The sequence below is a fragment of the Trypanosoma grayi genome (genome assembly GCF_000691245.1).
Source record: "Trypanosoma grayi strain ANR4 Tgr_82_V1, whole genome shotgun sequence".
Classification (NCBI taxonomy): Eukaryota; Euglenozoa; class Kinetoplastea; order Trypanosomatida; family Trypanosomatidae; genus Trypanosoma; species Trypanosoma grayi.
The window spans coordinates 22,187-35,736 of record NW_008825701.1 but is presented as its reverse complement, the minus strand read 5'-3'; the positions used below and the strand labels follow the sequence as shown (position 1 = coordinate 35,736).

The window sequence follows — 13,550 nt, the reverse complement described above, 5'->3', positions numbered from 1 at the left end:
AAAGGCCGTCCCCCCTCCCCCCCGCCGCCCCTGGAGAGCCAAACTACTGGAATCGCGAAAGCGTTTTTGTTTCTAACCGCACTTGTCGTTTTTTTTAGACTTATTTGGTAGGTCCTCGGCCCTATGTGTCCGCAGAAGCCCTTTTGCGGTAGAAATGCTGTGCCCATGGTTGAGTTTATCCGGATGCTTCGCGACCAAAGAGACCAGGAAGGTCGAACAAAGTTCCCTAGGCGCCTCAATGGCCGCTTAGCATCACCTCCCTTAGTAAAAAGGGAGAACGGCAATTGCATTCCCATAATATTGGAATCTGCCCAAATGGAAAAGGAAGTGGAGGACAAGGATACACTAACTGTTGAACCGATAGAAGCAGTAGTCGTCAAAAAAAAGCGGCCACGAAGCACGCCTTTTGACGAAAAATACGAAACCAGATTTGTACCATCACCCTTCGCCTGCGAAATATTGACCAGGTCATCTAAAGGAATGTACAGCTCGACTTACGTAGATATTGAACTATCTTCACTTGGTCTAGAACCTTTGGTCAGGGATATTGCGGAGTCACGTAGAAAGGGAAAATTGTTGACCGGAGTTCGGTGTTGCTATTTGCGTTTAGGCACGGCTCTTGTAGTGAGTGGATGCATTGTGGAAGTAAACGTCACGGACTTTACTGCACAGGTTGTTCCAGACAAGGGACTTCGCCTCGATGTTGAATGGGTTGATATAAAAAAACTGTATCATATTCCGGATGATCTTACAGAGGTACGGAAGACAGTATCTGAAAGGGTCTTTGCGTTTCTACAGCGGGAGGCTGAGAATGCGACACCCGGAAATAATAATTGTGAAGGCTCCGCACAGAACGAGGAGGAGGATTTCCAAGCATCGCAGACTCAATTTGACTATGCTTTAAATGCTGGTCGTCGTCTTTCTGCGGATGCTTGTAGCGAATAAACGAATGTCATTGTGTATGTAATACGATTTTTCTAGCGGCCTGAAATCCGCCTTTTTTCTTTTTTTCTTTTTATTTGGTTGACAAAAAAGGAGGTAAGCTGTTTTTCTTGGTGTTTGGCTTCCCTTCTCCGCATTATTTCGAGCACATTTTTCTTTAGGTTTGCTTCTCAACGCTTCTTCCCTTTTTATCATCCTTTTTTTGTATATATTAATTAGTTCGTGCTGCTAGTGGCTTTCCGCGAATGAAAACTGTTATTGCTGACTCGCCATGTCGTTGCTTATTACCAGAGGTGATTCATACGTCGACGAGAGAGCTATTGGCGTCGACGAGAGAGCTGTTGGAAACCAAAGTCGTCTTTGTTGAGTCCCTTCCAAAGGCTCTTCCTTATGATGAGCTTTTGAAGCGAGTTGAAAACATCGAATTTGTTAGCGTTGAAGCAAAACTGTAGCTACACGCGAAGTATCGGAGGCCGCACCCCAAATTCTATCCGTTAGTTGCTTTTGCATTGAAGCCGATAGAGTTGATCATGATTTTGCGAATGAGCGAGGTGCTCCAGTTTTCGGCTCCTTTTTGCCAACACACGTAGTGTTGCAGAACTCGTCTTTGGGGAGACCATATGTCATTTCAAGAGAAGCTTTTTTTTTTTGACAGAAGCACTGAGATACATTAAGGGATAAAGAGCAAAACAAATAAAGACTTCGGCAGAGTGCGTGGCAAGACTCCGGGAATTATTGGCTATGGAGATATCGGATTACAAGTTGACGCCCTTGAATAATTTCTTGGGATGCGCGTTATGCTTTATGATGCGGTGCCTGAACTTGCCTTAGCTAATACACAACGACTGAATTGTGTCGGTGGCATTCTGGTTGTATCGGACTTTGTGACAGTTCATGTCACAGAAACGCCTTTGACTAAAGGTATATATAATGCAGAGAAGCTTAAGATGAGGAAGAAAGGCGCGTGCTTTCTGAATTTAATCAGAGATACCATTGGTGGTTTGGATGCTTTGGGGGGTTGCTTGCTTGAAGGGCATCTTGAATGGGCAGTTGTCGTTGTCCATCCTGTTGAACTTGAAGGTGCGGAATAGAGGTTCGAGTCGCCTTTGCAAGGCATCTCCAAGGGAACGCTATTCTAAACCCACATATCGGTGGATCAACCATGAAGACACAAAATGCTATTGCCATTGGGATTGGGACTGCTTTTGTTTAATTTGTGACGAGTGTTTTTACCACAGAGGCAGTGAACTTCCCTGAATTTTCCCCTCCTGAACTTTTTGGAGGTTCACACCACATTACAAGCTTACATGAAAATGTGCCTGATGCATTAAGTGTAATCAAACCAGATTGTTGATATTAACTGTAATATTGGTTCGCAATACCTCTCGACTAAGGGACAAGTTGCCTATCTTGTCATGGATGTGGAAAAAGACGTACCACAGGAAGTGAGGAAGTGCATATCCAAATCAGATTCCAGTATACGCAGCTTGGTTGTCGAGGAGAGCTTCTTACAGATGATTAATTGCTCAATCAGGCATATATATATATATANTGTTTTTCCCTCATTCCTTTTTTGTGTGCCTGTGAGGGCGATGAGTTATATTTATCCTTTTAGGAGAAGAATATGGTTTGAGAACAAAAAAAAAAGTGTGATTTAATAGTGTCTTTCTCCTGATAAACTTTCTAATAAGAATGATATGGTCTTTTTTTCTGTTGGAAATATGCTGTTTTTCATTTTTTTTCTTGTTGGTGTTGTGAACCTCCCTTCCCTGATGAGGAATGTCGGAAACATGTGACGGGATGCAGATGCCGATTCTCTTCTCTTCTGGGCCTTTGACGACCACGGATGCAGTGAAGTAGGTTATGCCTGTGGACTGCGCTAGTTAGGACAAACGCTTTTGAAGAGGCTGCGAAATATGATAGGGAAAAGGTGTTTACCTTTGCTATGCTAGAGCCAGAAGAGTAGATGCGTATTTTGCAGTAAGGGGCAAGTATCATGGCTATAGAGACAGCCATCTCCACCACCTTTACAGAGACAAAATGGGAATTTCTCCTTCGAAGCAGCAGGAAATATTCTGAGCGAGAAAGGAAATTTGTTGAGCATTTGAGATTCCTAATGCTCTCTTTGAAGTCCGATTAGGGGAAAGAAATTGATATTGGCATTTTGAAGTGCCTTTTATTATTGAATATGGATATACTAACAGTTCCATTTTTACGTCATGAAGCCAGTACAGGGATGATATACCCTGCTGAAGATCTTGCAGTAATTGTGCAAGAGGTCATTTCTAATGCCGTTATCATTATGGATGCTATGAACAGTTTCAGAGCCATCCCTGTGAACGTTGCAAGGGTTTGTGCTATTCTCATCACCTCGGCAAACAAGTGATTTCATGGCGTTCATGGCTGTTCTATCATACTCGCTCAAAAGAAACTGATCAATATATGAAGTCTCGACGCAGTGGATTGAACTTGTATGCCCAGTACTACTCATCTGAAAAAAAGCCTGGGCAGCTTATCATTCCGCCACCTGTACACGCCATCAGGCTATTCCGCCAGGCTATGAGCGGATATGAAAGAGAAGGCGGCCTTCTGAGCCGAAGTCAATCTTGTGCGTCAAGGTCTCGGATTGCTGTTGAAGAGCCACGAGGTCTGGGATTCACGTTGTTTCTTGACGACACAAACCCTTCCTTGGGGTATTTGGCTCTATGTCTCAATATGCCAACAGACCATTGATGGGACTTGTAAAAAATCTTATGACTTTCTAACTCGGAAAGGCTTCATCTACACAGAAAAAGCTTCACACGCCGAAACATTCAGAATCGAAATTATTGGTTGTGCATCTTGTGTAGATGTATGGAAGTTGATGATGTGTGCAACGGAATCGCTTATGTTGATAGGAATACCGAAACTAAGGCCGATGAGCCGTTTTTAAAGGATACCGCATCAAATATTGTCTCAGTAATGTGACTTCTGCATTGTTAACCTGTCCTCGCCGTTGCTTTTTTTTTTGCTCTTCTTTTGATTCTCTCATGGCCATTAGTTTCCTTGACCGTTCTCTATGAATTCGTATCTTTTTTTTTGGGTACGTTACCTGCAGTGCATTTCAGTCATTGTTTTTTTGGACCTTCATCATCTGTGACATGCGTTTTGTGTTGTTTCAATCCGACACAAAGCGAAACCAAAATGTTCTGGGAATCAGCGTCAATGTTGTCTTCTGTTCCCCCATCATCCCTTCCTTTCCATTCTTTCCTCCAGATTGTAGGTTGCAGTATGCCCACTAATCGTGTTGGTGCCCCTGTTTTTTTTCTTACTCTGGAGCATGAATGGGTACTTGGAAAAGTTACCGCGTATGATCCACATACCAAGACATATAGCTGCTCCTCAACTGATCCAGTGTTTGTAACTGTTGATAGCGTGCCGTACGATCCCAAAAGGTTGTGGTTACCACAGCCAGAAGCTCTGAGTGAAGATGTTGATGACCTTCTCAATCTCACAGAGCTTCATGAGGCCTCACTGTTGTTCTGCTTAAGGATGCGCTATTTGCGAGATGTTGTGTACACCAATATCGGGCCTATCGTTGTAGCTTTGAATCCCTTTAACTATTCGATCCCTTGGTATGCTGAGCCGAAGATGGAGAATTACCTTGTAGAAGATGTTATAATTGAAAAGAATTTGCCTCATTCATGGGCAACGGCTCACAACACTTACTGGGAAATGAGAGAGAACGGCCTTAATCAGACCATACTGATCAGTGGCGAGAGTGGTGCAGGAAAAACGGAATCGGCCAAGATTGTACTGAGATACCTTGGTGCGTTGAGTCGTAAAAATGGCACGCCTCAAGATCGGGAGAGTTATCTACAGGTAAACAAGCGTGTTCTAGCTGCCTCGCCTATTCTTGAGAGTTTTGGAAATGCAAAGACAGTTAAAAACGATAACAGTTCACGGTTTGGGAAATTTTCCAAGGTTCAATTTGACAAGAATGGTTTACTGGTAGGATGCCATGTGACAAAGTACTTATTGGAAAAGTCAAGAATAATAATGGCGGCGGCAGGAGAACGTGTTTACCACTCGTATTACCAACTGGCACAAGGACCTTTGGCAAATGAGTTTTCATTGAGGAACCCAAAAGTTTACCGTGTTCTTAACGCAGGGGGATGCATTCATATTGACGGTGTAGACGATGCCAAGGAGTATTTGGTTACAAAACAAGCTATGAACGATGTGGGTATAACTGAGGAGGAGCAAATGTCTATTTGGCGGATTGTAGCTGGAGTGCTTTTTCTACAGAATACAGATTTTATCGAGACAGAGGAGTGTGCTGGGCGAGTTGCAAAGATTGACTCTAACCTCCTGCCCGTCTTGGCACGCGCATGTGAACTCTGGGACATAAATGATAAAGAGTTCAAGAAGGAACTGGTGTCCACTTACATTATGACACAGAGAGAAGAAACAGTGAAGTATTTTAATAAGGTGAAGGCATTGGATACGAGAGACTCTGTTTGTAAAAGCCTGTATGATTGGTTATTTGACTGGCTTGTAGTAAAAATTAATCAGACTACCAATCGTGATGCAGTCACAACTCAATGGATAGGGCTTCTTGATATTTTTGGCTTTGAGGACTTTCAAAAAAACAGTTTTGAACAGTTGTGCATCAACCTTGCCAATGAGGTTCTTCAGGGTCACTACAATCAACATATTTTTGCATTAGATATGCGGGAGTGCCAAGAGGAAGGTATTGATACAACACAAGTGCCATTTGCTGATAACAAGGAATGTATTGATTTGCTTATGGGAAAGGTTGGGGTATTTACGCTTTTGGACGAAGAGTGTGCAGTGAGTGGTAACGAAGCGAACTATCTTCAGAAGCTGGTGGAAAAGTTTGGACCAGCAAAGTCTAAAGGGGGAAACGCGTACTTTGTACAAGCTGCTGGAAGAGGTTCGGATAATCAGTTTATCGTTAGGCATTACGCCTCTGATGTTCGCTATAGCGTCGATGGTTTCTTGGATAAAAACCGCGATGCATTGAAGGAGACAATGAAGCGGATTTTTTCGCGATCTGGAGTCGGGTTGATACCAATCATTTTACCAAAAGAAGAAAGTAAATTATCGTCTAAAGGGACTGTTGGTAGTTACTTCATTAGACAACTTGTGGAGTTGATGTCAGTGATACATAGTACAAATCCGCACTGGATACGATGTATCAAGCCTAACGTCAGTCGTCAACCTCGGCAGTTTTCTAATTCACTGGTGATGCAACAGTTGCGCTCATCAGGTGTATTGGAAACGATCAAAATCAGGAAATCTGGTTATCCTATTCGATTCAGCTTTACAGAGTTGGCGCAGCGGTATCGTGTTTTGTGTGGTAATGGTTTGCATGGTAGGGAAGCCTGCCAACAGATTTTACATAATTCTCAAATTAGCACATTGCAAGCTCAGCTTGGAAAAATGAAGGTATTTATGAAGCATGAGGCTTTTTCCAAGCTTAATCACGCCAGGGAGCGATCAATTCTCTGTTTTAGTTCTGTTCTCCAGGCTGTGGGTCGTGGAAGTCTAGCACGTGCTGCTCTTTTTCATGAGTATGCTGTGGTGCATCGCCAGAGAATTATGGAGGAGCGAAGAATCCGTCAAAGGGAGCTTAAACGGCAGCAGGAGCTTGAAGAAAACAGAAAAATGGCAGCTGAGGCCAAACGTAAGCACAGGGATTTGCTTCTTAAAGAACGACAATATAGGGCAGCTGTGCGCATTCAGAAGTTGGTTCGCGGGGGACTCACTAGGAAGAGGTTCCTCACAATGTATCTGTCAATCCTACGTGCGCGTGAGGAACATGTCCGTGACGATGAGCTTCAAAAGTATCGTGTGTATGAGATGAATGCCAATCGAAAAATACGTTCACTTGAGACTAGGCTCAGCGAAAAAAATGGGGGCAAGGAGGGCTTTGTGGCCCCACATCGTCGTGAAATGCTTCGCGAGAGAAGGGAGCAAACAATGCGTTTCATTCATGAAAGCCAGCTCCTTCATGACGTGCATCTGAAAGAAGCGGCTTCTCATGAAAAGGCAAGGCGTGCTAAGGAAGCAGCTGAAAGAAAGAGTCATATCCAAAACATGGGAAAATATGCTTCACAAGAGAAACAGCACAAAATAAGCGTCCTTCAGCAGGATGTGGAAAGGCGATTTGTTGACGAAATGCTCACAGAACTTGGAGGGTGCGTAGTGGACACGGGGAGAAATCACCAAGAGTATCGCAATCCTAACAATGCTCAGCGTTGCTGCCCCGATTCTGTGTTTAGTACAGTACGACAGCGCTGGGAACAAAAGGAGCGATGGGTGGACGAGCGAGAGCGACTCCTTGACCCGTTTCTTGGATCTCATGGCTCGCACCTGACAGCACAGCAACGTCGCCTTGAGGGCAATTATCGAGTTCAAACAATTTCAAAAGCCATGTGGAAGTCTGATGCAGAAAAAATTATTCTTTCCTACAGGCAGCAGTGGGGCTCTCACCGCGACGAAAGCAGGAAGGTTGACTGATGTATATGTTAGCTGTCTAGATTAATAATAAAAAGCCAAACATCCAGAACGTTCAAGCAACATCATGTTTTTGGTGGCGGTGGTGGTGTTGTACGCTGTAATTGGTACTGTAGTCTAAATTGCACTGTGTGAATGAAGTGAATAGCGAGTAGATGTGAAGGCACAAATGGAGGAAACAGGCCTTGTTTTCCAGAGAGAATGTTTCTGTAGATGGAGTTTTCCCCATTTGGAAGGATGGGTCTGTCTGTTTACGTGATTGGGGAGACGTTGTTTAACACTCCCTCTTCTTTAAAAGTTGGTCGTGGCGAAAGACAAAAAAGAAAAAAAAAAGAACTAAGAAACCGGGCGTAGTGTGTCTTGTGTGCCCTTGTGGATTAACCAGCTCCCCCCACAAAAAAAAGACAACAAGCAGGCATCTGTCTGTGAAGTTATTCTCACTGATGACGATTGAGGCTAAAGAAACCATGTTTGCAGTGAAGGCTTGTGTCATAGTAGGACCTTCCCTTCTGGTTCTATTGACAAGAAAAAAAAAAGGGAATTTCGCTGTTTTTCCTCTTCAGCTGTAATGGGTTGCTGTTGTGTATTGGCGCGTCGTGCGGTTAGTCGGAAAAAACTGCGAACAGTGGACACAGAAACGCCTGAGGGTGTCGTGGATTTGGATTTAGCGCGGATTCACAAACACATTGTTTGTATGGGTGTGCCGGCGTTTGGGTTGGAAGCATGCTACCGAAATCGTTTTGCGGATGTTTTGCGGTATCTCGACCACAAATATGGTGAGAACTACATGGTGTACAATCTTTGTTCAGAGCCAGAGCATCGCTACGACCTGAAACTATTTCACGGTCGAGTTCGCGAATACCCGTTTCCAGATCATTGGGCCTGTCCACTGGCAATGATAACGACTTTTGTTGCAGATGCTGTACAGTTCATTGCGCACGAGAGCCTCTCGGGTGAAGGCGTTGTAGCAATTCACTGCAAAGCTGGAAAGGGTAGAACTGGGTTACTCACGTGCTGCTTGCTGATGGTGATTGAACCATCTTTAAAGGGCTCATCAGTGATGGCTATCGAGTATTACGGTCGAAACCGCACTTCAGACGGGCGCGGTCTAACAATCCCGAGCCAGATACGTTATGTCAAGTATTACGAAGAGTTACGAAATCAGTATGGTGGCCAAGTTCCTGAGGATATTCCCGTCATTAATATCATTTCATTCCAGTTTCGCGGTATACTGGGTAAGGTAAGTTTTACGTCATGTAAATGGTATGTTGGCGGCAGAAGCTGCGTTATATCTTTGAAGAAGCCATACGATAGTACGGTTCGTGTTGTTAAATCCACCCGGCATGTCACAAAAGTTGACGTTTCAAAGCACGCTTTCTTCAAGGGGCTTTCACGTGACGTCCGTGTAGAGTTTCTTTCTGGAAAGGAGATTATTGGTGCTTTAACGTTCCATACCTTATTTATCGAGAATGTGTACAATTACACGGTATTAGATAGAGTCTGTAAATTAAAGCTACCAGAGGATGCAGGTATTTCGTTGGAGTTCGTATCGACATCACTTGCCTGATGTGAAATAAGTTCAGCGATGAGGTCTTGGCGGTTTTGTAACGGCCGAGCTGCAGTTTTGTGTTTATTCACCCTTCATCTTTTTTGTGTGTGCGTTTTTCTTCTCTTTCAGCATCACTCTTGTTGTCCGCCCTTACTTCTTATCCGATTTTATCAACCTTTATAATTTGGAGACGCTTCTGTTCTTCAGGAAGAAGACAATGAAAGGAAATCTGCTCCAGGCAAAGCTGGTCGTGATTGCTATTGCGGCAGCACTTCTGTGGTTGCTGCGAAGACATGTCCGACGTTTTGGGTGGTTCAGTTGCCCCAAGTTGGAGAGTGTGAAGAAAAAGAATGGCTCTTCCTCGAGACGTGATAGACCTTCCATTGCGGCAAGGAAAATCGACCTTTTTGTGGAGAGGGTCAAGGAGCAAGGCGTTATCAACGACGTGGAAGAGATTGTGCGGCTCTTCCCGAGGCGGTTTGAGACTTTGGGGCATGTTGTCGTTGTGAAGCTCAACCCTGGAGTCACACGTGAGAACTTTTCGCATTGTGCAAAGGCGTTTGCAGAATCCTTTTCCCCCCGAATTGTCGATGTTGTGTTGCTGGACACAGAGGGCATCGAGGGCGAGCTGAGGAAGCCGAAGCTGGGAATACTCTGGGCGAACGATGCTTCTCTCATCACAGCGCCTAAAGATTCCTTGCGGTACGCACTCAAACAAATAGAAGGGTCATCCTGCGTATCATCTGATGATATAGAAATGTTTGAGAGGTGTACAGAATCTTTGACATTTACAACACACGTGGAAAATGGTATCCGATACAGCCTTGACGTTTGCAAGGTAATGTTCTGCAGCGGTAATGGAACGGAGCGAATGCACTTCGCTACTGTAGCGGCGCGGGATGAAGTAGTGGTTGATATGTTTGCTGGTATTGGGTACTTTACACTGCCGTTGGCAATGCACGGCGCTGTTAAAGTTATTCACGCTTTGGAAAAGAACGCTGATAGCGTGGCGTTTCTTAAATACAACTCTGCCCAAAACAAGGTGAGCCACTTGATCCGCACCTACCATGGTGATAATAGAGAGGTGGCATCGGAACTGTGCGGCCAATGTGATCGGGTGCTCATGGGCTACATCCCGTCCTGTGAGGTCTTTTTGGCTCGTGCCGTTTCCTTCCTGAGACTGTCTTCACGCGGAAAGCCCACCGGGACGCTGCATTACCACTTCTTGTCGGAGAAGAAAACGGCCGTGGACACTGCTAAACAACACGTAAGGGCAGCGCTAGGGGAAGATATGATGTCCTCGATGTGTGTTGCTGCGGTTCGAATTGTGAAGTCGTACGCGCCAAAACGATTCCATTGCGTCGCAGATCTCATTTTCGAAGATGCGTGACGAAGCCCGACCAAAAGAAAAAAAAATGGAAAGGGACATATCCTTATTGAGCAAGCAAAGAGACCAATATTTTAATTATTATTTTTTTCTTTTCATTTGCATTGCTCTCCTTCCTGTCGGCCTCAAAGGGAAGGGAGGGAAGGAAAGAAGGATGGTGGAAAAAGGAAATTAAAATGTGTCTTTATTTCTCTTCCTATTCTCTAAGGATTTAGCGAAGCAGAAGATGAAGTCCTTAGAGGTGCAGAAGGACTCCATATTGGCGGCGATTGTGATGGAGTGCGTGAAGAACAAGTCGTCGGATGGCGCATACCAGAGCTCTGTCTTGTATCAGCGTTTAAGCTCACCAGAGACACGCAACTTGGTGTATCAGTGCTGTCTGGAGTTAGTGGAGGATCCTCAGCGGCGCAGAGATGTTGGCCAGCTGCTATTGAATTACATCTCTAGTTTTCCACCATCACAGGCAATCCTTCAGGGAATCACCAACAAATGCAGACCGTACGCGGCTAGTCGTTCCTCATACAGCAGTATTTATCAAGAGCTAAAGACTGTCGTTGACACCTATCTTCATCACAAACCGCTCAGTTACATGCTCGGGCGTACTCTTCCGCCAGGAAAGGAGGCACTGAGCTTCCGCCAGAATGAATTAAGTAGAAATCCTGTTTACATTCAAAAGTGCAACCTTCAGCCACCAATACCGCAACACACGGAGAAGGGGAAACGCATCGTGCCCCTATCCGGCTGGTCTGATGAAGAGTTTACGGCGACGGCGAGAGAGAAGAACAAGGCTCACAGTCGTCTCTGGACGGTGAAGTATCACGTCGTTGGGTGCAAGGAGTATATCAACCAACTACCCCTTGAATGCACTGATGCTGTCATTGAACAACAAGTGCGTGTGCTCAACTCGTTTTGGGAAAAGTATCCCACAAATCCTGCTGTCCTTCGAGCAACATCGTTTCTCATCAAGTTGATGTGTGACGCATATGTATCGAAGATACCCCTGCAATCTAACTACTCATTCTTCCGCTCAGTCAGCATTTGCTACCTTCCGACATTGTTCGAAATGATGAATAGTACTTACACATACGTTCGAAATCATGTGTATGACATCCTGCTAACGTTGGGCATGCACTTTCAGTTAGTGGACACGCAGGGAGTATTCCCAGGATGCACGGAGGCTCTTGAAGAGGAGTTGAGGTGGCTCCTATTGATAATTCTTCAGAAGCAATCACTTCATGAGGGTAGCGATGGAATGGTGTGGACGGCTGCGGCAAAATGTGCAGTGGCTATCATACCCCCACAGAAGCTTTATCTCATTGATGGTCGTGCCCTTTATCAGTTTCTAACACTTCCCACTATCGTCGCGTTTTATCCTCAGCTTTACACCACGTTCGCTGAGGCATTTGCAAAAAAGGTACTGAGGTGGGAACCTTCCAGTGACGATTTGGAAGATAACATGAGTTTAGATGAAAAAGAGTTTGAGAAAATAGGCCATCGACCCGTTGCCAGGCTGTTGCATTTGTACCGCCAAGCAATGACATCGAGTGCCCGCCTCGCATTTTTCCAGGTTCTCTTTACCCACGCGGTAAGTGTTGCACAGGGCTCAACCACTCCGTCAAAGTTCTACCCGGAAAACCTGAGACGCTGCTACAATGAACTAGTTAAGGTTGGCTTTCACTGGCATCTACACTCATTGCTATTCTACCAGTCACATCAGGTGTTTCGTGAACTACCAGGCCATATTACATATGATATGGACATAAAAGAAATGAGAGAGTGCAAGACTGAAGCAGTGGCCATCGTCCAGTGCATCCTGCAGATTGTTGAAGAGGATGCACGTCTGCCTGACGTAATTATGAGCGCATTTAGAAACACCGTAGGAACACGTGAAGAGAAGCGTGAAACACTGGCTAATGTGGTATCCGATTGCTTGTCCATGATTCCAGTCATGTTGAAAGAGGATACAGACGGTGTCTTGTATAACATTGGATGGCGCATGGTGTTTTACTGCATGCGTCTAAGCCGAGAAAATCTGTCGTCTGACCGTTGCACGGCGATGTTAGAGAAACTCTCGACAAATCTGGTTTCTTTCAGTGAGTCGAAGGATCGACTAGAACTGGCGAAAATCAGGGGAGTGTGTCCTGATGTGTTAGCTGCTTTAACATTTCTTGGACGAAAGCATCCCAATCAGGCAGTGGAGCCGTTTAGCATTTTGATTGAGCGATTTCTTCTCGACAGTGAGGTGATAGACATCCAGAGTGTCATGCACCTCTACTATCGGCTTGTTGGGTCAATCGTTATTCAGAATGGACCATTTAAAGGATCACCTCGGGCTGATCTGTCGCAGATGTTGTGTGGTGAGCAGCTTGTCACGGCGCAGTCTGTTGTGGATGGGCTTGGAGTTCGTTTGTTATGGGCTCTTTACCGAGCACTGTGCCCGCTGCAAATGTTTTCTACCTGCCGTGCACGCCATGTGGTGGCATCTCTTCTTGATGAGCTGGATCCTGTTGGCGGCAGCCGTCAAGCGCACTCGTGGAAAACGGTCATGGCGGATCCCTACCCACCTGTTGCCTTGATTGGGGCTCAGAAGATTCTGCAAATGTACGGCAGGACTGCGTATGATCGCTTTGATGAGGCGATGAGCATTCCGCAAAAGAGTGAGAAGGGAGACTCTGTGTACGTTCTCGCAATCAAGGTGGCGCAGCTAGCGGAGTCACGAAACGAGTGAGTGCCCTCACAGCGATATCTGTTTCGTGGCCTCCCTTTGCGAAGTTGTTGTTTCTATGGGTTCCCACATGCGCTTTGTGTTATTTTTTTTTTTTGTGTGTGTGCGGGGCTTCAACGATTCTCTGTTGCGCATCCTCCACTCCTTGCTTAAGGGCGAGTTCCTCGCTGACCGTTTTTATCTTTTTCTTGTCTTTCCTTCTCCTTGACGCTCCTCATGTGCCGCTCATAATTTCGGTCTCTCTTTTTGCTCCGTGTTTGCCTGCGCGTGCCTGTGCGGTTCTGTAACAATAAAAGTAAGGTATTAGTGGATTTTCATTTGCTTCTGAGCTTACGGAATTAAAAAAGAAAGCGATAATAAAGAAGTAAAGGCCCATCAAGAGAAGAATCACGGTGGAGGAACGGACGAAGGAAGCTGCAGATAGT

General features: G+C 45.2%; 6 protein-coding genes across 6 annotated transcripts; all 6 read left to right on the top strand.

The window, feature by feature from the left end:
• Positions 1–123: 123 nt before the first annotated feature.
• Positions 124–945, top strand: DQ04_00821170 (hypothetical protein; the record flags this gene model as incomplete). Its single annotated transcript, XM_009309772.1, has 1 exon — positions 124–945. One exon carries the CDS (start codon positions 124–126, stop codon positions 943–945), a length of 822 nt encoding a protein of 273 aa, XP_009308047.1.
• Positions 946–1,730: 785 nt separating this feature from the next.
• Positions 1,731–2,033, top strand: DQ04_00821160 (D-3-phosphoglycerate dehydrogenase-like protein; the record flags this gene model as incomplete). The annotated part of the gene is made up of 1 exon (XM_009309771.1): positions 1,731–2,033. The coding sequence occupies one exon, from the start codon at positions 1,731–1,733 to the stop codon at positions 2,031–2,033; it is 303 nt and encodes a 100-aa protein (XP_009308046.1).
• A 2,179-nt stretch (positions 2,034–4,212) lies between these two features.
• On the top strand, positions 4,213–7,467 carry DQ04_00821150 (putative myosin heavy chain MYA2-related; the record flags this gene model as incomplete). The annotated part of the gene is made up of 1 exon (XM_009309770.1): positions 4,213–7,467. One exon carries the CDS (start codon positions 4,213–4,215, stop codon positions 7,465–7,467), a length of 3,255 nt encoding a protein of 1,084 aa, XP_009308045.1.
• A 565-nt stretch (positions 7,468–8,032) lies between these two features.
• DQ04_00821140 (tyrosine phosphatase) lies at positions 8,033–9,031 on the top strand (the record flags this gene model as incomplete). The annotated part of the gene is made up of 1 exon (XM_009309769.1): positions 8,033–9,031. The coding sequence occupies one exon, from the start codon at positions 8,033–8,035 to the stop codon at positions 9,029–9,031; it is 999 nt and encodes a 332-aa protein (XP_009308044.1).
• Positions 9,032–9,230: 199 nt separating this feature from the next.
• DQ04_00821130 (tRNA wybutosine-synthesizing protein 2) lies at positions 9,231–10,403 on the top strand (the record flags this gene model as incomplete). Its single annotated transcript, XM_009309768.1, has 1 exon — positions 9,231–10,403. The coding sequence occupies one exon, from the start codon at positions 9,231–9,233 to the stop codon at positions 10,401–10,403; it is 1,173 nt and encodes a 390-aa protein (XP_009308043.1).
• Positions 10,404–10,626: 223 nt separating this feature from the next.
• DQ04_00821120 (hypothetical protein) lies at positions 10,627–13,128 on the top strand (the record flags this gene model as incomplete). The annotated part of the gene is made up of 1 exon (XM_009309767.1): positions 10,627–13,128. The coding sequence occupies one exon, from the start codon at positions 10,627–10,629 to the stop codon at positions 13,126–13,128; it is 2,502 nt and encodes an 833-aa protein (XP_009308042.1).
• Positions 13,129–13,550: the final 422 nt, after the last annotated feature.